Source organism: Lagenorhynchus albirostris, chromosome 1 (genome assembly GCF_949774975.1).
Source record: "Lagenorhynchus albirostris chromosome 1, mLagAlb1.1, whole genome shotgun sequence".
NCBI classification, from domain to species: domain Eukaryota; kingdom Metazoa; phylum Chordata; class Mammalia; order Artiodactyla; family Delphinidae; genus Lagenorhynchus; species Lagenorhynchus albirostris.
The window spans coordinates 190,624,608-190,645,639 of record NC_083095.1 but is presented as its reverse complement, the minus strand read 5'-3'; the positions used below and the strand labels follow the sequence as shown (position 1 = coordinate 190,645,639).

General features: G+C 39.0%; 1 protein-coding gene and 1 long non-coding RNA gene across 2 annotated transcripts in view; both read left to right on the top strand.

Moving 5' to 3' along the window:
• Window positions 1-12,928, top strand: part of MTPAP (mitochondrial poly(A) polymerase) — a 28,575-nt gene extending 15,647 nt beyond the window's left edge. Inside the window, exons 6-9 of the mRNA XM_060163387.1 lie at window positions 730-956; window positions 10,086-10,178; window positions 10,258-10,331; window positions 12,018-12,928. Coding sequence (XP_060019370.1) covers window positions 730-956; window positions 10,086-10,178; window positions 10,258-10,331; window positions 12,018-12,353 — 730 coding nt within the window. The 3' untranslated portion in view covers window positions 12,354-12,928. The remainder of the gene's footprint in view (window positions 1-729; window positions 957-10,085; window positions 10,179-10,257; window positions 10,332-12,017) is intronic.
• A 1,421-nt stretch (window positions 12,929-14,349) lies between these two features.
• On the top strand, window positions 14,350-17,500 carry LOC132504427 (uncharacterized). Its single transcript, XR_009534885.1, has 3 exons — window positions 14,350-14,989; window positions 15,531-15,629; window positions 17,290-17,500. It is a non-coding gene; the product is annotated as an uncharacterized LOC132504427 (long non-coding RNA).
• Window positions 17,501-21,032: the final 3,532 nt, after the last annotated feature.

The following is a 21,032-nucleotide window of genomic DNA, read 5'->3' as shown; positions in this document are numbered from 1 at the left end:
CCCTGGAAGAATTATCATGTTTCTCCTTGTGGCCAGTGTAAATCCTACAAATGACCGCATTTCATTTCTAGCTACTTCTGGTAGGAAGATCAGAAATAAACTTGCAGCTCAAATTTTAATTAATCTGCAGAACCATCGGGCTGGAATGCCTACAGCCCGAATGCATTCTGGTGCTGACTTTGTTCATTCTGTCTGTATCTTCTCTGATCTAAATTTCTAGACTCATACCTGGACAACTTACTATAGGGGTTCTTAAATGCTCCCTAAAAACACTGGAAAAGCAATGGGTGCAACAAATAAACACATGAACTGATAGCTCAAAAAAAAAAAAAAAGAAAAAAAGGACTAGATAATCCAGGTGTGCAACTGAAGTGTGAAGCCTCTTATTTACAGATGTGCTGGTGTCTTTACTGCTAGTTAATAAAGAGTGCTTAGGTAGTATTTCACTTATGAGCTCATGTCTAGGAACTTTGTTTTTAAAATTTTAAGCTTTAGACCTGCATCATGGTGGTCAGCAGTTAGAAGAATGTTCTAAGGTAATGAAGGTATAACCATTCACGTTAAATGTTATATTGCAAATACATAATGCTTTTGATGATCCGCTCTTGTTATTCTGAATATGTTCAGGTAGAGTAAGATATTTAGATATGTCCCCAGGTATGTGTTTTATTCTACTCTGGGATCATAATTCGGGGGTTTGAAAATTCCTGTTATTTTTCTCTTTTGAAGGATTGCCTTGAAGAGTTCTGAACTCCTTTATATGTATGGTGCCCTGGACTCCCGAGTGAGAGCCTTGGTGTTCAGTATCCGATGCTGGGCTCGAGCACATTCGTTAACGAGTAGTATTCCTGGTGCTTGGATTACAAATTTCTCCCTTACCGTGATGGTCATCTTTTTTCTCCAGAGGAGATCACCCCCTATTCTTCCAACACTAGACTACCTAAAAACCCTTGCAGGTGAGACTGGAAGCATCTATTTTCTCTCTGACATTTGAATGGATAGAATTACCATGTGTTTTCAAAAGCATGTGTGTGTGTTTGGTGGTCATGTATTTTCAAAGCCTTATGAATCTAAAATTTAAGAGCTTTTAATTTTCTTAATGTCCAGCAGAGGTCATGAGAGCAGATGATTTGTGAAGCTGAGGCCTTTAGAATTTTTTGAGAGTTCTGTCTTGTGTCAGTTGGCAATGTTGTTTACAATCTCCTGAGCCAGTTGGAACCTCTCCCTTGGTTTACCAATCTTGGAATGACCTTGGAAAAAAATATATCCCAGATGCAGCTTCTGATAGGATCCCAGCTTCAGAGATGGCTTTCCAAGTCTGAAGCTATTTCCAGATTTCTCTTAGAGATGCTAAAAACTGTTTCATGTTTTTTTGTTGTTTTCGTTTTAGCATCTTTATTGGATCATAATTGCTTTATAGAGATCCTAAATTTTTTTTGTTGTTAAAGCTTATAAGGAATCGTAGGTGAATGGTTTTCAAATTAGTATACTATTTAATTTATATCTTAGATAAATTGAAATTTTGCTAGACTGCTGGATGAGATACTAAAGTATTACAGTCCTAAATTCTAAAAGGAAGATGATTCAGGGATGTGCTCAAAGTGTATGCGCACTCCATCTTCTGCCCCTCGTATATATTGCTGCCGAATGGTTCTTTTAAAGTACATCCCTGAATCGCCCCTGTTTAAAATCACCGTAAAGGAATTCTATTCCCTGTAGAATAAACCTCAAGCAGTTGACTTAGCTTGGTGTTTAAGATTTTCACCTGTAGCCACATCCAATTTTTCCAACCTCTTCTCCCACCATTTTTCTTCATGTGTTCCCACGTTTCAGCCAATATCACGTTCATAACATTTCCTCTTAGCTCTTTCATTTATGCTGTGTGTTTTTCTTCCTAGAATGTGCCTTTTCTTCTCTAAGTTCTTTTAAGTTCCCTTCCATGCCACTTTTCCTTACTATTCAAATTAGAAGTAATCTCTTCTTTCCTGTGAACACTGTAAGTGGTGGTACAGCTTGAAAGTAAGCTTTAAAAAAAGCTCCATGTGGCAGGTTAATGGAAAGTAGCAAGTTTTCAGGGAGGTGGAGTGGTGAGCCTGTGTCTCATCTTTGAGGTTGGGTTAAAGGGCATCGTCCGCGCCGGTGCTCATCTCATCGTTTGGTGTCATTCATTCACTAAAGATCTGTTGGTGACTTACTATGTGTCAGGTGTGATTTTTGGCACAGACGATGTTCTCAGGTAACTCAGTCTAGTAAAGAGATAAGAAACAAACAGAAAACATGGGTAGATCTCACCAGTAAGCAGCCTGGAAATAGCACTTCCTGCTCAGTCCCTGCTGTGTGCCCTGACGCTTCTGACTGCTCTCCTAGAAACCACTTTGGGGAAATATCATGGAATCTTGGAGTTCAGAAGCTAAGAAAGAGTAGAAACTAAAAAAGAGGAGGAATTGAGGCAGGTTTATGTTGGGGGCTGACTGCTGCTAACATCATGATTGTTCTCTTCCAGTCTGGCAAGCGCTGCCACCCTGCCACGCTCAGGCCCCTCGCATCCCTGCCCGGGGAGGTTTATACTGCTTCTCTCCTTCCCACTGCTCCATTCTTAACAGAGTGATTTTCAGAAATTCATGTCTAATTGTAGTAGTCTCTCTCTTGAAATCCTTCAGTAATTTCCTAGTATCTTTTTTTTTTTAATTTTCACTAATTGTTTCAGAAAAAATATGATTTGTGAACTAATTAAAAATGACATGTTGGGCTTCCCTGGTGGCATAGTGGTTGCGAGTCTGCCTGCCGATGCAGGGGACACAGGTTCGTGCCCCGGTCCGGGAAGATCCCACGTGCCGCGGAGCGGCTGGGCCTGTGAGCCATGGCTGCTGAGCCTACACGTCCGGAGCCTGTGCTCTGCAACGGGAGAGGCCACAGCAGTGAGATGCCCGCGTACCGAAAAAAAAAAAAAAAAAAAAAGACATGTTGAGTTTTTATTCCAAATCTATTTTAAACCCAATTTAAATTTATTCACATCTTATGGCATCAAAACTGACAAAATTAGTTTGTGAATTCCTTCATTTTCTACTTAAAAACACCAAATTAGTTGTTAAAAATTCTTCATGTTTTTAAACGTGGTCAGAGAAACTTTGGGACCACTTCAGTTGCTTCTTTCCACACAGCACATTATAGGTGTGAATTGCCAACAATGTAAAGCGAATTTGATGTTGCTACTTTTTTATCTTTGGTTTTTGAAGTTCTAGTGAAATCTTGAACTTGTAAAATAATTTTCTGTGGATGAATGTATATGAAGGATGTGGTGAAGATGATTTTGAGGAGAATTTGTCAAAATATTTTTTTCCTACTCATTTAAGTATTTTTCAGAATCCATGTTTTTTATACTTTCTGATTTTAACCAATGGTCCCATACTGATGTACATTCAATAGTATATGGCTAAGAATAAAAACAGTGTTAAATCGTGAAATAATCAAAGCCATCTTGGGCACTGCATAACTAAGCAGCTGAGGGACTCGTGTCCTGTTACAGTCCTTGTCTTCTAAACTGCGCCTCTCATTGGATATTCAAGTAGAGGCTGTCGTTTGTGTTGTTTCACAAAGAAGGCAGTGAGACCCTGTCGACACGAGTGCCTACCTGCATGCCTGCCTGCTGGCTTGTTTGTTAGTAGACGGCAGCGTCAATTTCTGGGGCGCCTGTTAGCACTTCTAGGACTTTGTCAACCGCTGTTTGAAATCCAGAAGTGGAAGTCCAAACTTCTTATCCTTGTGTTTCGGGTCCTTCGTGGTCTTCGTTTTCCTCCTCCTCTTGTACCTTCCCTCTTGTGTGTCGATCGGGAGCTGCAGCCCTTCTGCACATCTCTGTGCCTTCGCCTGAGGTGGCCTTTTCCTCCTGCCTCCTCTTCTTGCCTGGAGGACCCCCTCATCATCAAGGCAGAGAGGACATGCCCAGTCCACAGACTTGCTTGTTAGCTCTTTCCTGGCTTCTCTCTCCCCCCTGCCTCCCAGGAGGCAGTGCCTTGTCGGCTCCCAAGTACCTGGAGCGCACCTGGCTGGTAACAGCGGGTAGACTGCTGTCGTTCTTTTACCTGCCTGCCTTGGCCAGGCTTTTCTAGGGCAGGCTGTCTGATTCGTCTCTGCATTTTCTGCTCCTGGCTTAGAGAAGTTCGGTAAATAGATTGAAATGATTGGATGAACATTTTAAAGTTGAAGGTGGTTTTGTACTGAGCATGATGGCAAGTTTCGTATTTTGGTTATTCTTGAATTTTTGTTTCTTTATCTTTTCTTAGTCGCTACTACTTTCCCCTATGTGTCTTATTTTCGTGGGTTTTCTGCCCTTTTTTGGGCTTTGCTACCTTTGTTATATTTACTTCTGTGTTTAATGCTTTTAATATAGCATCTTCCTCTTACACTCAGTTGTTTGATTAGAGTTCTTTTGTTTAAGATTCCTGCTTTTCTTTCCTATGACAAATTAAAGGTTTGAGGAAGAAACGACTGGGTAGTGTTTTCAGCAAATTTGATGCGGAGACCCCAGCACAGAAGAGAGCTTTATTTGCCAGCTTTCTGTGACCCAGTAACAATGTATTGAGTACCAGGCACTTGGCTAAAAAATTTTATGCATCGTCTCAATTTCCTAAGTTCACGTAGTTAGAACATGCTAGAGTCAGAATTCAAATGCAAGCACTTTTCAGAGCTTATACTTTTTTTCCAACTGAAATATAATACACATCAAAGTGCATATGTGTGTGTGTGTTTGTGTGTGTGTGTGTGTGTGTATAGATTTTCGCAAACTGAACACACCTCTGCAACCGCCACCCAGATTGGATAAAGCACCTAGAAGTACCAGCTGTGCTCCTTTCTGGTCACTGTCCACCTTCCCGCAGCCCAGTCTCTTCTGACAGCGTAGATGAATCTTACCTGTTCGTGTCTCTTATGTCAAAGGTATCACAGAGTACATATTCTTCTGTGTCTGGCTTTTCCCTCTCAACATTGTGTTTAGGAGATTCACTCATCTTAGTGCATTTGTGGACCATTCATTTCCATTGCTATGTAGTATTCTGTTATATGAATATTCCAGAAGTTTTTCACGTTCTGTTTTGGCGGACGTTTGGGTGATCTGTGGTCTGGAACTGTGGCAGGTAGCGCTGCTGTGCCTGTTCTGGTGCATTTCTTATGGTGAGAACTGAACACAGGTACTCATTTCTGTCCAGTGTATCTGAGGAGTAGAGTTTCTGAGTCTCAGGCTTCGGGTATATTGAGCTTTGGTAGAGACACTGGCAAACAGTTTTCCACAGTGTGAACTCCCGCAGGCCCAGCATACAAGTTGTAAATGCTGTTGGTCTTTGCCAACACCTGGGATTATCTTTTTTTATGTAGTTCTTCTAATTGCATGTGTCGTGGCATCGCGGTTTGTTTTGATTTCCTTTTCCCCGGTGACTAATAACATTGAGCACCTTTTCGTATATGTATTAGCCATTTGGGTATCTCTTGTGAAGTTTCTGTAAGTCTTTCACTTACTTTTCTGTTGGATTATCTGTCATTTTCTAATTCATTCGTTGGAATTCTTTACATATTCTGCATGTGAGTCCTTGGTCACGTGTTCTGTATGTATATGCGTATCTGTGTATCTCAACTATGTGCACACTGGTTCCCTTCACGCCCTTGATAGTGTCTGATGAAAAGGACTGTGGCTTTTAAGGTTCAGTTCTATCAGTTACAGATGCGCATGGTTATTGCGGACTTTGTGACTGTAGCTCGCGCTCTGGGCCTGTGTCTTCTACTCCTTTAGTCTCTCACTGTAGGCACCACTTTTAACTCTTTTACCTGATCTGTTCCATATTTGAAACCATATTTCCAAAATAAAATCCTGAATTGCCGTTTCTTGATTTTCCTTTTTCTTTAGCATTCGGCACCGTCTGTGACTTCCCTTTATGGAAGAGGAGGAATAACTCTTGCTCCTGTAGGGCCCTCACACATACACACGTGTTTTCCACCCCTCGTATTGTGACTAGAGCTACGGCATGATCTTGCTTGCACTCTTGACACTGTTGTGACTATGGAAGCACTATTCATATCTGATCCATGCAGTAAACTAAAATTAATTTCCTTTCCTGCCCAACTTCTTATATTTTTTGGAGTTAATAGTTTTTAATATTCCTTATTTATTTTGTTTGCTTAGTTTTTCATGTACTTAACATTAATTGAATCTCAAACTTGCCATGAGTTATCTCAATAAATCTTTTCTCAAAATAGAAGCGTCAAATACTCTGTTAATTAATTCTTCTTCACCTAACCTCTGTTTTTAAAAATAGTTCTTCATTTTATTTTGTTTAGTCTCATGTTAGAGGCCTTCCTCAGGTGTCTGGTAATCTTTGAATTTCTGCTCATGTTTGAGTTAGAAACTAAAAGCTCATCTGAGTCTCTGAGCCCTGGGGGAGCTTGCTGGCTGTGACACACGATACAGGGCCCGGCCGGGCTGTTCTCTGGGGCTTTGGGTCCCCATATCCAGGTCGTTCCTCTGGGGCTGCAGGCTCCCCAGAAAGAACTCTTTCGATCTTTTTCTCTGGCAGAAAAGGCCTGGCTACTGGCATGCTGAAACTTTGGCATTTATTGTGCCATTTATTGCATTTAGAACAGTTTTCCCACCGTCAGCTGTGTCTTGCATCTCCCAGTCTAGAGGTTCTTTCTTCTGTCTCCAGGGTAAACGCGACATTTTCCATCAGGAAGAGACCTGGGGTCGGGGGAGGGTCTCAGTGCTTCTGTCACCGTCAGGCGTCCAGGCTGGGCCTGGCGCTTCAGCTCCTGAGCCATTGGGAGCTCTGCCTGGACATCTGGTTTCCTCTTGGCTTTCTTTACTGCTGGTTTAGGACCCGGTGTTTGCACATTGCCTGAGTCATTGCTGCTTGTGCATCTGTTCTTCATCTTAAAAATGTTGGTTGCTCTTGGCTCTTCTTTTCTCCACCTTTAAGGTTGTATGTCATCTTACTGTCATTTCAGTGGTGCTCTGGGAGGGGGTAGAGGTGGATGCCCAAGTTTATTTTGCCATCTTTACCCCAGAGGGGCTGAGTGTCACTGGAGCACGAGGCCTGATGGGGGAGGGGGGCGTAGAAGGACCTGGCCTCGTCTGTAGATTAGCACGGGTGATTAGCAGTAAGTAGTCTGTGTTACAGATGCACACGTGTGAGGAACAGCATCTAAGTGTGAATTATTCTGGAGTCGAGTGAGCTACGAGGTGTTAGAGCTGCTTTCAAGGGGGGATATACCCATGCCACTCAGAGTCTTCACAGAGTTAGATCCAGGTACTTGAGAGGCGATCCCTTGGATGTGCATTTTCAAAAATCACCCTGGCTGGTGGACTAGAAGGAAGCAAAACGGCAACTGCCTGGGTGTGTTACCCCCGCCCCACCCCCAGATATTAAAGAGTTAGCCTCACAAGTGAGTGGGGCGGAGTCCCCTGCCACCTGCTGGCGTCTCTCAGTTACTACGGAAGGCTTGGCGCTGTTAATAGTTACAGTAGAAGCGGAATGTAGTTAGTTATATAATTGTAGCTATTCAAGTTTAATTCCAGTAAACTCTTCTTATAAGAGTAGGACATGATAAAGGATTTGTTACCAAAGAAAAATTAATCAGCTTTCATATAAACTTGATGCCTGTTGTTACGTCCCTTATTTAGATGCCTGTCCACTTCAGGTTGTTTGTTAGAAATGCATGTGGCTGGTGCAGTGTTGATTTTGGCTCTTTCGAACAGAAAGATGAACCTAAATAATTATATAACCCCATAGATACGATTATCTCTACTGCAGCCCCTAGTAATCTATCAATATATACCAACTCTTGCCAGTTGTGATCTCTCTGGCAGACTGTGAGTTATGGTAGTTCAGTATTAGTTCCCTGACAAGTGTGGGTACGTTTATCAGTCTGGATATGTCTGTGAGAATGTTATTCAGTGGATTTCATTTGTCATATGTATCATGTTGAAAAACAGTAATTGCTGTACCAATCATTGAAAATCTAAAGATTTCCAAAGGAAGCAAGAAAATCAAATTTAGTAAATATATAATCCTGATTGTTTTCGTGTAGTTTTGAAGCTCACTTAAGGGGAAGGACTCTATTCTGAGTTAATTAAGGAGCTTACACGGCTATTTTGTCCACAGCTGAGAAAGTTCATATTTAGTTAAGAATTTCTGCCAGTGTTTCATACAGTACATTTAAGAAGAAAGTCATTGCCGCGGGAATTAACGCAGAGTAATAGGGTATCTTACGTCTGAGTAGGTTGAGCATCATTTCTCTGTGGCAGTGCTGTCCAGTAGAACTTTCTGTGGTCATGTTGTACATTAGGGCAGCCACTTGTTATCTGTGGCTATCAGGCACTTGAAATATGGTTAGTGTGACTGAGGAACTGAATTTTTAATTTTAATGGCCGCATGTGTCTAGTGGCTGTTATATTGGGCTGTGTAGCTGTTGTTTGGGTGATAGTTTAATAGCAGAAAAACGAGGGAGAGAAAAAAGGGGAAGACTTTAACAGCTGAGTTGTTTCTTAGGTTTGAATGCCTTGGGGATTTTGAAAAAACAAAAATGGCCCTATCTTAAATCAGAGGATAATTTTTGTCCTTTAAGTTTTACTACTTTGTTAAAAACTCTTTTAGTGAAGACCAGCAGTCATAGACACAGTCTGTTTTTCATCAGTGTACATTCCTAGAAATACTTTAATGTAGAAATACTTTAATGTGGATCTCATTTTTCTATTAGAATTACATTTCTGGGGGAAAAAAAGGACATAGCAGCTAAAAGAGCATCAATATATGTGACTGGCCTGTGTCACAAAAAATATAAACTGTTGATAATTTGAAATAATAAAACATATGCCCAGGTCCCATAAAAAGTAGATCTAAGTGGAACTGTATATAAGTTCTTCAGTTGTATAGTAGAGTACATAAAATTTGCTACTAAAATTAATAGCAATTAATTTTAGAATCTAGAATTAATGGTAGAATCTGGAATGCTTTTTGACAACTTAAGTCAGTAACTCAGGTCTTAACCAAAAAATAACCAAAATCATAAAAAAGGGGAGACAAGTTGGGAGGAATCTTGTTTATCTCTTTCTAAATTTCTTTCTGGCTGTTCTAGGTAAGCACTCAGAGTCAAATATCAGCGATCGTTCAGATTCTTGGTTGTGAGCCCGCTGTACGCTGGGCTCTGCTCTTACGGGCTGGAGGGGAGCGGGGAGGGGAGGCCACCACTGCCTTGATTGGACAGTGGCCTCTGTAGCCCCAGACTGGGGTAAGGGGGCAGACAGCATGCACGCAGTCATAGCGCAGTCGGGCAAGTGCCGATGGAGCACAGAACAGAAAGGCTGGAGCGCCAGCTTGGAGTTAGGGAAGGCGAAAGCCGTTTTTAGGTGGCCACTCATTAGACTTTCCAGAATGGGAGTTTGCCTGCATGTTGTACCGTGGAAGGTAGGTTAAAATGGTTGCAGGATTTCATGGTAGCTGTATATTTATTGATAACTAGGGAAATGATTACCTCTGAAGATGTATATACTGTTAGGAAAGGTGAATGTTTAAGTCCACTGTGCTGTTAAATGTGTGGTACTGAATCCCAGTCACTCTAGAGGCCTGCATCTTAGAAATTACTGGAAGCTTTTCAAAATTCTTAGAACATTCAATTTGTATGTATCGTGGATGAATTGTTGAAAGTAAACGCACAAAAGGGTGATAAGAATGAAAATGGAAATTAAATATTATTGATCAAAGATAGTGCCAGGATTTAAGTTGGTGAAAGATGGGAACTGTCTACATTTTCAGCTAGAAAACTGATGACCTCAAAAGATAGATTAGGAATCATCGAGTGTTGATAGACAATTCTAGTTTGCTAAAGTACATGTGAAGTTAATTTTACCGAAGTAAAATTGCTCTCAAATCTTTTTTTAATCGAGTTTTAATCCTACTAACCGTCTATACTATATATAAAAAACACTGACTAATAATAGGGCACATTTATCTGTAACTTTGATTTATGTGATTATAGATTTCTGAAATAGGGAATATCTTTGAAATAGAACGTTAAATATTTTTCATTTCTGTTTATTTAAGATGCAGAAGATAAGTGTATAATAGAAGGCCACAACTGTACATTTGTTCGCGACTTCAATAGAATTAAACCTTCAGGAAACTCAGAAACACTAGGTAGGTGTTTTCTTGCTCTTTGTTCCTTTTGGACTGAAACAGACTTTTTTATTATTTTCCTTGTTTTATTTTCTTACAGAATTACTACTGAAAGAATTTTTTGAATATTTTGGAAATTTCGCGTTCAATAAAAATTCCATTAATATTCGACAGGTAAATACTGTTTCAATGTTTGGTTATTAACTACATGGTCTTCTACTGCACTAATATTTAACGAGTTTAGTTTTCAAAGCACTGTAACAAATGTCATTGCATGTCACCTCTATGGTGATAGACGGTAATAAGAAAGCTGGTACCTTAGTGGAGCTACATGACTTGGCTAAGATCAGTCATCTAGTGTCTGGAGGAGCAAAGGCCAGCTCTTTTCAACTTCTGCCTTTGTCACGTGGCCAAGTAACTTTGTGTCACTTACTACTAATACTGTGTCCTTCAAAATGTGGAATATATTCTGAAAGTTTTTTAGAAAGCATGATTTTACATATAGTTCTCTTTAAACTGGATTTGGGTTTCTATGAAAGAAACAGAATACCTAGTCCCAAAGATAGATGTGAGTGATTCCCTCAGTTTGAACCCTTAGGGTTTAAATTACTTAGGCAAGTGAATTATGATTTGGGTTCATCTGAGTAGCTGGAATGACAGACATTTTCCCTAAAGAGAATCTATCAGAGTAAACCCTGAGCAAAACTTGTTTGCACGTGGGAAATACTCGAGATGGCGCTCCGGGTCTGTTCTGCTCATCATGTAGGTATCTGGTTACAGCCCTTAGAAGACGGGCTTCATAAAGCACATACTCAGATATTGTTTTTGTTTCTTCAACTCTCCTTTTTTCATTCTTCCCTAACCCTTATCCTGCTCATGGAGATCTTGTTTTTAACAAATAAAAAAGAAAGAAAGTGTGGGGTTGGGAGAGGGTAGAGGCACAGCGCTCTGGACTGCAGTCTAGAAGGAAAAGGGCACGGAGCATAGGGAGTTCTTCACCCTTTCTGCACCCTTACCCCTTAAGGTTCGGGGATGGTGGTCAGGCAGGACCCTGCGGGGCAGCGGCTTGAGAGGAGTTAGGGAATTAACGGGCTGCTCGCGTTGGAGACCTGACTGCTGGTTTTGCAGTGTCTGAGTCATATATGTGGTGTCATTTGCAAGAGGAAACGATTATATAGGCTAGTGGATCACTGATGTTTGTGTGACTCGAGCTCTAGCTTTTCTTTTTATTTCTGTGTCTTACCTGGCAGAGCCTTATTTAAGTTGGATCTTTAGGAATGTAGATGGGAAACGTCTAGTGTTTTTAAATGAATAATCCTTTGTTCCTTCTCTTCCTTTCTCATTTCATATTTGTGCAACATTAATTACTATATTTAATTTAAGGCTTCTGATTTTGTGTGCTTCTATTCCCACTGTAATAAGTATGTTTTTAGCAAGTTTCAAACATAACTGTATCTTGTTTTCTGCCATTTTTCTTTTTCATATTTTTTTTCTTTCCCAGCTCTATTCTGTTAGGTAAATATTATGTTATTTTAAAAATACTTTTATTGGTTGACTCAGCCCAGATACCTCTCATCAGAGCAGTGACATCATCATCCGTAGCTCATAAACCTAATTTACTTTTCTCTAAAGAATATTCATGAAACTACAGTGGAAAAAATCAGTCAGAAGTACACACACACATATACACTAACTCATAACATGCATATATACCCACTCCCCTTGGGGAAGAAACTCTTTACTCTGTAAAGTTAATGCTGGTATTTTATGCATTTTTGACGTTTTATTAAACCAAACAGTTTTTATATCTGAGCCCTTCATATATTTATACATCTTTGTCTTCCTTGTAATTATCTGTAGGGAAGGGAACAAAACAAACCTGAATCTTCTCCACTGCACATTCAGAATCCTTTTGAAACTTCTCTCAACATTAGCAAAAATGTAAGTCAAAGTCAGCTGCAAAAATTTGTAGATCTGGCCAGAGAAAGTGCCTGGATTTTACATCAGGAAGATAAAGATCGCCTTTCGCCATCAAATAATCAGCCCTGGGGGCTGGCAGCCCTGCTGCTACCTTCTGTAGCAAATAGTATGTCTCTTGCCAAGAAGAAAAAGAAGCCTGCAAGTGAAAGAATTAAAAACTTGTTGGAATCCATAAAAAGTGAGAGTACAGAAAATTCCACAGCCACCAATGGGTAAAGAGCAGTTAGTACTCAGGCATGATGGCTGCTCCTTCGCTTTCAGAACTGGTTTTAGCCTCTAAGATAATCCCTGGACTGCCTGGAAGAATGGTGTGAAATTCTGGCAGATCACACTTTCATCCGATGTCTCTCTTTTCATGATCTTCTCATTGGGCCCCTTAAACTGGTCTGACATTCTGCGATGTTTTCAGTCTGAAAGCCAGTGGCACTGTATTAAAACGCCAGCCATGGGAACAGGTGAAAGAAGATTGAAATATACAAAGCAAGTGGGAAAAATTAGTTTTACAATCAAACCATTGTTGAAATCTGCATCAGTCTCTGGGTGTAAATCATTTAGAAGGACTTCTAGGTATGTACATACGTAGGCAATGAATACAATAAAGTTGCAGAATTTGATAGTACTCTTTATTTTTGTATTCTTCAAAGTACTCGTATTCACATATAAATAAAAACAGATGGGTACTGATTTCCAAAAATGTTCATGTTTTTAAAACAGATGAATGCAGACACTTCAGTTACTACATTCTAGGTATTCTAAGCCAAATATATGAAAATACTAGTGCGCTGTATTTAAAAATATTACTTAGTTAATTTTTCTGTTTTCAAAAATAAAATCCTTTTTGTACTAGTATGTGGTATTGCCAATATTCCTTCACTTCTCTTTTAAGAATTCCTTTCTCCCTGTGGGGAATAGGTATGTATTGAAATACTATTTCCATTACATTCCCTGTAGAGTAACTTTCAGTTTATGCAGCAAATATAGAGTTGGAAAATACACACTTGAGCCAGCTGACTTCACGGTGAATTACTCAGCCGCTTTGGGCCCCAGTTTTCTCTTCTGTTAAATGGGGATGATAATAGTGCCTCCTTCACCAGATGGCTGTGAAGGTTAGGCGAGGCCCATAGGAAAGTGCAAGGTCATGGGCCTGGCACTTAGCACATGTTTGTAATGTTTGTGGTATAGAATTATTATTCTTGCTACTCAGAATACAGATGTAGCATTTGTACTGGTTTTCAAAATAGTTTCCCATCTAAATTTTAGGTCAGAAACGATAATGAGCTCTGCTTGGGGCGTTATGGGAAACTCATTAATAGAATTGTCATGAAGCAAGTAAGTTCTGTGCCCACGTGCCGTGCTATTTGATTTCACATCTGAAACCAACAAACAGGCAGGCATCAGTGTTCTTCTCTACAGGCGGTGTCCTTAAATTAAAAGCCGTTTTTCATTTGTTTTTTAATTAGGTTAATTCTGTTGGGCCGGAAATCTGTATTGAGAGTTAAAAAGAGGTTTAAAAAGCATAAATATTTAAGAGTTTCTAAATGAAATGATTTTTTTTTCTGTTCACAGGTATTTGATTGGACATTTTCATTTTTTGGTTGGTGTTAAGTCTAAAATGGTCATTTAAGCACATAAAGTATGTATATGTGTTAGCACTTATTTTCTTTTTTGTAATTTATAGAATAACTTTGACACTCTAGGTCTGTTTTACTTTTCAGAATGAGGTTTAATTATAGGATGTTTTAATCTACACTGATCTTTTTTTTATTTTTATTTTTTTAATTTATTTTTGGCTGTGTTTGGTCTTCATTGCTGCGCATGGGCTTTCTCTAGTTGCGGCGAGTGGGGACTACTCTTCGTTGCGGTGTGCGGGCTTCTCATTGCAGTGGCTTCTCTTGTTGCGGAGCACAGGCTCTAGAGCGCAGACTCAGTAGTTGAAGCGCCCGGGCTTAGTTGCTCCGCGGCATGTGGGATCTTCCCGAACCAGGGATTGAACCTGTGTCACCTGCATTGGCAGGCGAATTCTTAACCACTGTGCCACCAGGGAAGTCCCTACACTAATCTTTTAACATGAAGTTTTCATTCCAGTAAACTGCATATGACTACAAACAAATGTATTATGTTTTTTCATAAGTTCATTGTATCACTTACCAAATTTTTAAAAGATAGTTTTTATTACATCTTAGGGGATAATCAGCAGTTATTTGTCATTGCCATTTCTTAGTTAAAACTAACTGCAGCAATAAAGGTAAGGAAAATTTTTCAAGGTTTTTCTTTTCTAGCTATTATGAGGGTTTCATCCACTAACTCTCATGAACAATAAGTTTTATTCTCTGTGTGAAAGTAACTTTGATGTGAGCCTACCTGAATCAGATTGATTTCATTATACATCATTCCTGATTTTATAGCCCACTAGGCTAATTCGTGGAGTTATTATCCATTTTTAGGAAATCAGAGAATTGTCCAGACATTCTAGGAAAACAACGCGTAATCTGTCTCATTCACAGACCTTCAGTCATCATAGAGAAGAAGAGAGGATAAAAACAGTTGCAGTTGGACTTTCTTCCTGCGATCATTCACTACTTAGCTCTTTGTTTTGCTCTAGGGTGAGACCAGAATTAGACTGTTTCAAGTCACTTCATGTTCCTAGAAATCACTTGGCCTTAGACATACAGCTCTATTCAATTCGTTACAGCCTGATGCTGCCACAGTAGGCAAACGCCACATTTACATGTATAATTTAAACCTGCACAGAGAACATCTGCAGCAAAACCCGCAGAAAGAGCCACCAGGCAGCCGCAGCACGTCCGGGTAGCAGCTCTCTTCTCCACTCTCCAGAGTTCCGTATTCAGTTGGTGAGTAGCTGTCCTAGTGTCTCGGTTCAGCCCCTTCAGGAGCCGTTGTGGGAGGGGAACATTCAAAACGCTGTAGCAAGGAAGAAACTGTTTCTACCCGAGATAGAAGAGGCCGATGTTCGTCAAATAGAATAGGGTAGGCCTTGAAGGAACTGTAATCCCTGTAGACCAAAGGAGGGGCCATAGGGATTGTCATTCTGGGAGCAGAAGGCAGTGTAAATGGGAGTCAGGAGGACGAAGCGCGTTTGGAGTGCGGGCCGCCTGACCGGCTGGGGTGGGGTTTTGGCTGTGATACTCAGAGGGTCGAGGTTGAGCAAGATGGTGAAGGACAGCGAGTTAAGGAGGTTGAGTATATTTGCAGCGGTAGAGCATTGAAGGTTTTTGTGTACGAGAGTAATAAAAGTTAAAGCAGTACTTTAGATGATTAACCTGTTGATACTAAGTAGTTATCAAGCGCCGCTGCTTTTTTCTTAGCAAATTTGAGTACCTTAGGTTCCATCATTGAGTTAGATAAAATTTGGCTGTTAAATTTTGCACACAGGTCCAGGAGCTGACTCTCATATACCTCAGAAGAGTATTTAACAAGAAGGCAAAGTTTAAGTGGCTTAAAGCCATCATCAGGAAATATCATCAGGTCATGGTATGTAATTTTATGTAAAGCCTTCCTAATGAGAAATTCTTTGCAGTATATACTTGGACAGGAATGAAAACATGATCAGAAGTCACTTTCACCTTGGGATGATGTTGGAAATTTTATTTTAAATACTTGAAAGGCTTATTTTAGTTTCCATGCTGAGTTCAATTTCTTGTGGATACATATTCCAACGAATATAAACATTACAATGTTCCTCTGGAATTCCCATGGAGCAACTCCCAGAAAATGTCTATTTTAGGTGGAATCTTTAATCAGAAATATCTATGATACAGGATATATAAATCACCACAAACTATTTTGAAAATACACTCTTTATATTTCAAATGCGATCCCTTATGTTATCTGTGTGTATGTGTATCCACCCAGCTTTAAGTGCTCAGTGGGGTCAAAACTAGATTAAAGTCATTATTCACTTTTTCTGTCTACTTTCAGATGAATACATTTAAACTTTTTTTTTTTTTCACGGCAAAGTTTCTAATCTTTTAGGATGGGGTGCTGAGATGTTTTAAAGAGAGTATTGGAAAGATGGGATTTGAAACAGTAAATGTTACACTGTGAAGAATACATAGTATGGTAAAATACCTAATTTGGAATAGAGCAAGTCCAACATAATGAAAAATATAAATTATAAATGATATTTTCTGGGTTTATTTTGAAGTATGACACATTGAAAACTTACTACAATGGATGCCGTCAAATAAAATGGAGCAAGTTAATGAAAGATTACAAATTAGGTTTGTGTTATGTTCTGTGTCACCAAATTCATTAACGTGTCAGGCACAATGGAAGTCATACATCTTGAAGCTTCTTATTACAGAGTTACTGGTACTTGGCTTAGATTAATGGTGCCTAATGGTTAGAGTTTTAATTAATCTTTGCTAAACTTACACGTGGGCTTGGAGAGTGGTGTGAAATAACATTAACATCTCTTTGTCTCAAAAACTGAGTAAAAGGTGGATTATGAAGCTGGCTGATGTCTTGCAGTGGAATTTGAAACTCAAAGCCTGATTTTTTTTTTTTTACTTCATGTGAGATGTGTATTATAATTCTATAGATACGCCTGTCAGTCTAAAAGTAGCACAAGCTTCACCTTGTGTTTCTTCTTTGGCAGTTGATTTTGGTGATTTGAGAAGGACTGTTTGTTTATGATTTATGTGATAATGTCCCCTTTCCCCCCAGTTCTCTAATCAAACCTAAAGCAAGTATCTTTGGCGTTTCCCTGCTAGATTCTTGGCATCACTGGTTGTAAAGCTCAGTTATCAGGACTGAGGGGTCTTCTTCAGCTTTATATAATTGAATTTTTAAAACAGAGGATTACAGCATTTTTCGTATATTTTTTATTTGATCAAAATATTTTTATATTTTGATATCTTTCTTTTTTAAAAAAGTGATGACTAGAATAACAGTGAGCAGTGGTACTTCACTTATCTGTTGTTAAGTGGTAAGATGGGTTCAAATGAACACATTTTTCATATAACACTGATTTCCAGAGCTTTATCCTCATCTCTGGACATAGGACTGTCAAATGATTATTTTAGTCCCACCTCTAGAACTTCATCATTATTGTGCACTGGACTTTGTGCTTTACTTCCAATTCAACCTGTTTTATTTATTTATTTATTTATTTATTTATTTATTTATTTAGGCTGTGCTGGGTCTTCATTGCGGCACGCGGGCTGTTCGTTGCAGGATTCTCTCTAGTTGTGGTGCACGGGCTCAGTAGTTGAGATGTGCGGGCTCCAGAGTGCGCAGGCTTAGTTGTTCCATGGCATGTGGGATCTTAGTTCCCCAACCAGGGATCGAACGCATGTCCCCTGCATTGGAAGGCGGATTCTTAACCACTGGACCACCTGGAAAGTCCCTCAACCTGTTTTAAATTAAAATTATTTTCTTCCTCAAAACTGGCTAACCTCATAATTGGCTCATTTCTGTTGTTGGTATCATTATTCTCTGCCACCATAGCTCAGACTCTGGGATCCTTTTAGACTCCTTTTTTTTTTCACCTTGTTTAATTAATCTCTCTATTTCTGTTGCCATTAGCTTAGTTTATGTCATTACCTCTCTTCTAACTTAATACAATAATGTATTAGCTAGTTTCCCAACCCACTGTTTTCCCTCTTCTGTGTACCCATGTAAACCGTCAATTTTCAAAGGAATAGGCGTCAAAGTACCTTTTATGGTAAATAAACATTAAATTATATGTGTTTATTGCAGTTCTAAAGATACCTTGAAACTGTGCAGAGCTTAAGGTCATTCTAAATATCAGGTGTACAAAACATATACCAGTTGAAGGTTCTAATTAGTACAAAGCACTGGATTCTTTTCTGTAACATCAAAATGTCTTCTGTTTATAAACTCCACTGACTTCTGAAAGTTTTCAAACTTCTCTACTAATGACACTTAATCCCCCAAATACTGGTACAACAGAGTCATTCATTCAGTAAACATTTACCCGTGATTGCTATGTACCAGACCCGCTAAATTGAGACATACCTAGAGACGGAAGGTTTGAATTGCCAGAAAAATGATTTCTGTTCTTGGATAGAAAGGCTTAGTGTAAGGGTAACAGTTTTGCCTACGTATCAATTAATGATGATGCAGTCAATTAAAATTCTTTAAGAATTTTTTAAAGAAACTTGAAAGTCATTGGAAGTGTATGAGGAAGAATAAACATACAAAAATAGGAGAAAAAATTTTTAAAAATTCAACAAATAACATTAAAATATAAGGCACGGTAATTAAAATAATACTACTGGTTTGAGATAGACAAACCAATGGAACAGTAACAGAAATATACTCAAGATATATAAGGGAATTTACAGTGATATGATAAAGGGCAACATTTCAAATCAATAGAAAGATGGATTATTCAATAGTGTTGGGACAACTGGTAGCTATTGGAAAAAAAATAGTTTGATCCTAGTCTCACTCTAATACCCAAATAAACTCCAGGTGGGTTGGAATTTAAATGTGGAGGGGAAGAAAGTGAAATCATAAAGTCCTAAAGAAACCCTGGATGAATATTATGAACTTGGGATAGGGAAGGGTGCCTTTTCAAGGATGACATGCATTTATAAAAGAATATATTGATAAATTTGACTACTTTAAAATGGAAAGCTATGCCACAAAACAGCCATAACCAAAATTCTGATCCTAATGGAAAAAGGGCCAATTTTTCTAATAATGAGCTCCACAAATGTATAAGAAATAGGCAGAACAAAGCTATATCATAGAAGCAGTTAAAATGGACAAGTAATAAAGATGGTCAAGCTTACAGATAATTATATAAAACATTATTATTATGGAGAATTTTGAACCCAGGCAAAAGTAAACTGAAAAGTATAATGAACTTGCATAAATCCATCACCTGTTTCAATAATTAACTCGTGGCAAATTTGCTTTAATATATAACCCATTTACTTACCCAATCTTTATTATTTTAAGTATATTTCAGTCATTCTATCATTTTATCTGTAAATATGTCAGTTACTGGCAAAAGATAAGAGCTTTTTTCTAACATAATCACAAATCATTATTAAACCTAAGAAGAACAAACAAAACAATAATTCTCTAGTATCTTCATATCTACTTAGAGTTCAAGTTTCCATTGTCTTATGGATGTCACAGTTGTTTTTTCCCAAGACTGTTTGTTTGAATTGTGATCCAGTTACGGTCCCCATGTTGTGATTGGTTGACCTGTTTCTGAGGTCTCTTGAATTCTTAGGTTTACACTCCATCTCTTTTTCTTTCGCGGTGTATTGAAGATCCGGGGTTATCTGTCTTAGGGAGTCCCCACAACACGGACGCTGCTGATTTTGTTGGCACGTACGATTCTGTGCTGTGGACTTGTTCAACATTAATGACAGAAGAATATTTATCAGATTTAGAAAACTTTCAATCATGTTCTTTCCTGTTTTTTTCCTATCTTTGTCTCTTCATTGTGGGTATTTCTAATCTGTATTACAGCTCATCGGTTTTTTTCTTTAGAGGTGTCTAATTTTTTAAACCCATTCATTCAGTTCTCAATTCCAGTAGGGTTTTTATTTTTGTTTTTGTTTTTTCAGTTCTAGGATTTCTATCTGGTATTTGAAATTATTTTTTCTAATTTTCTGACAGAATTCTGAGTCTTGTCTTTGATTTTCTTATAAAGTCTGTCTGATAAGTTGATTGATTATCTGGTCTGCTTCTGTGTTTCATGATGCTGACTTCTATTCTAGGATGCCTGACTGGTGGTGTTTTGTGTGTTGACATTGTATGTGGAAAATAGATTACTTGAGGGAGGGTGATGTTGATTTCCCTTCAGAATGGATTTATTTTTGCTTCTGGAAGGTGGGTGGGAGTACTTATGATCCTGGATCACTGTGGTCCAGAAGGGGCTTAAGATTTTGAATTTGGATTCAGTTCCAGATTCCAGCCTCGCCCAAAGCCAGGAGGGCTCAGCGGGGCCCCTTCTCCTCGTTAGGTCCTGAGCTCCCTTTCCCTGCGATCCTTCTGAAAGCCCTGCTCAGCTCTGATTGCCTCATCCGCAGGCGTCCCTGTGGGGAAAGCAGTCCCACGTGCTAGGCTCACCTAGTGTAGGTCTGCGTCTCTGCAGTCCTGTAGGTTTTCACTGCCTTGATAGCATTTGGATGCTTTCAAGCAACTGCTTTTTGTCTTGCCCAGCTGCAAAGACAGCTGAGAGAGAGAGAGAGTTGGTATGTACTGCCTAGACTGCCATTACTGGAAGCCACTGAGTTCTTTTTGAGTCCAGCTTCTGATCCCATATGTGTGTGTGTATATATATATATATATATATATATTTTTTTTTAATTTTATAGGAATGACGTATACTGTTCATTTAGTTTACTTCCTTCTAAGGGGCTTTCACATGATGTCTCAGTTGCCAAAAAGCCTTGAGTTGGGCTTTACCTAGCAGTGCGGACACCTGGCTGAAGTGAAAGCCTAGTTCACCCTTGAGGAAACAAGGTTCTGCAGGTGTTGTTCTGTGCTCGGCTTCAGAAATCAGAAATTTCCAGCTTTTACTTCTGGATTGTGATTTCCTCATAGAGGATTTTGTCCATGCCATTTGAAAGTTTAAATTTATGCCATGTGTGAATGAGTGGCAAAGTGCCCAAATAAGAATGGGGAAAATATCTTCTTTTTCCAACCATGTTCAGACACCTCAAACAACTGTGAAATACAATTTTTCTTCCAGTTTTCCAAAATATTTATCTGGGCTGAGACCAAGAATGAAAGCATTTTAGGCCAAAAACCCCTTGGAAATTTTATGATTTATAATAGAGTTCCCTTTTGAATTTTAGGCATATGTTGTTAGAGTATCTTATTTATGAACGCAAGATTTTAGTGCATTTTTTACATCAGTGAAATAACTCGTGTTTCTTTTCTATA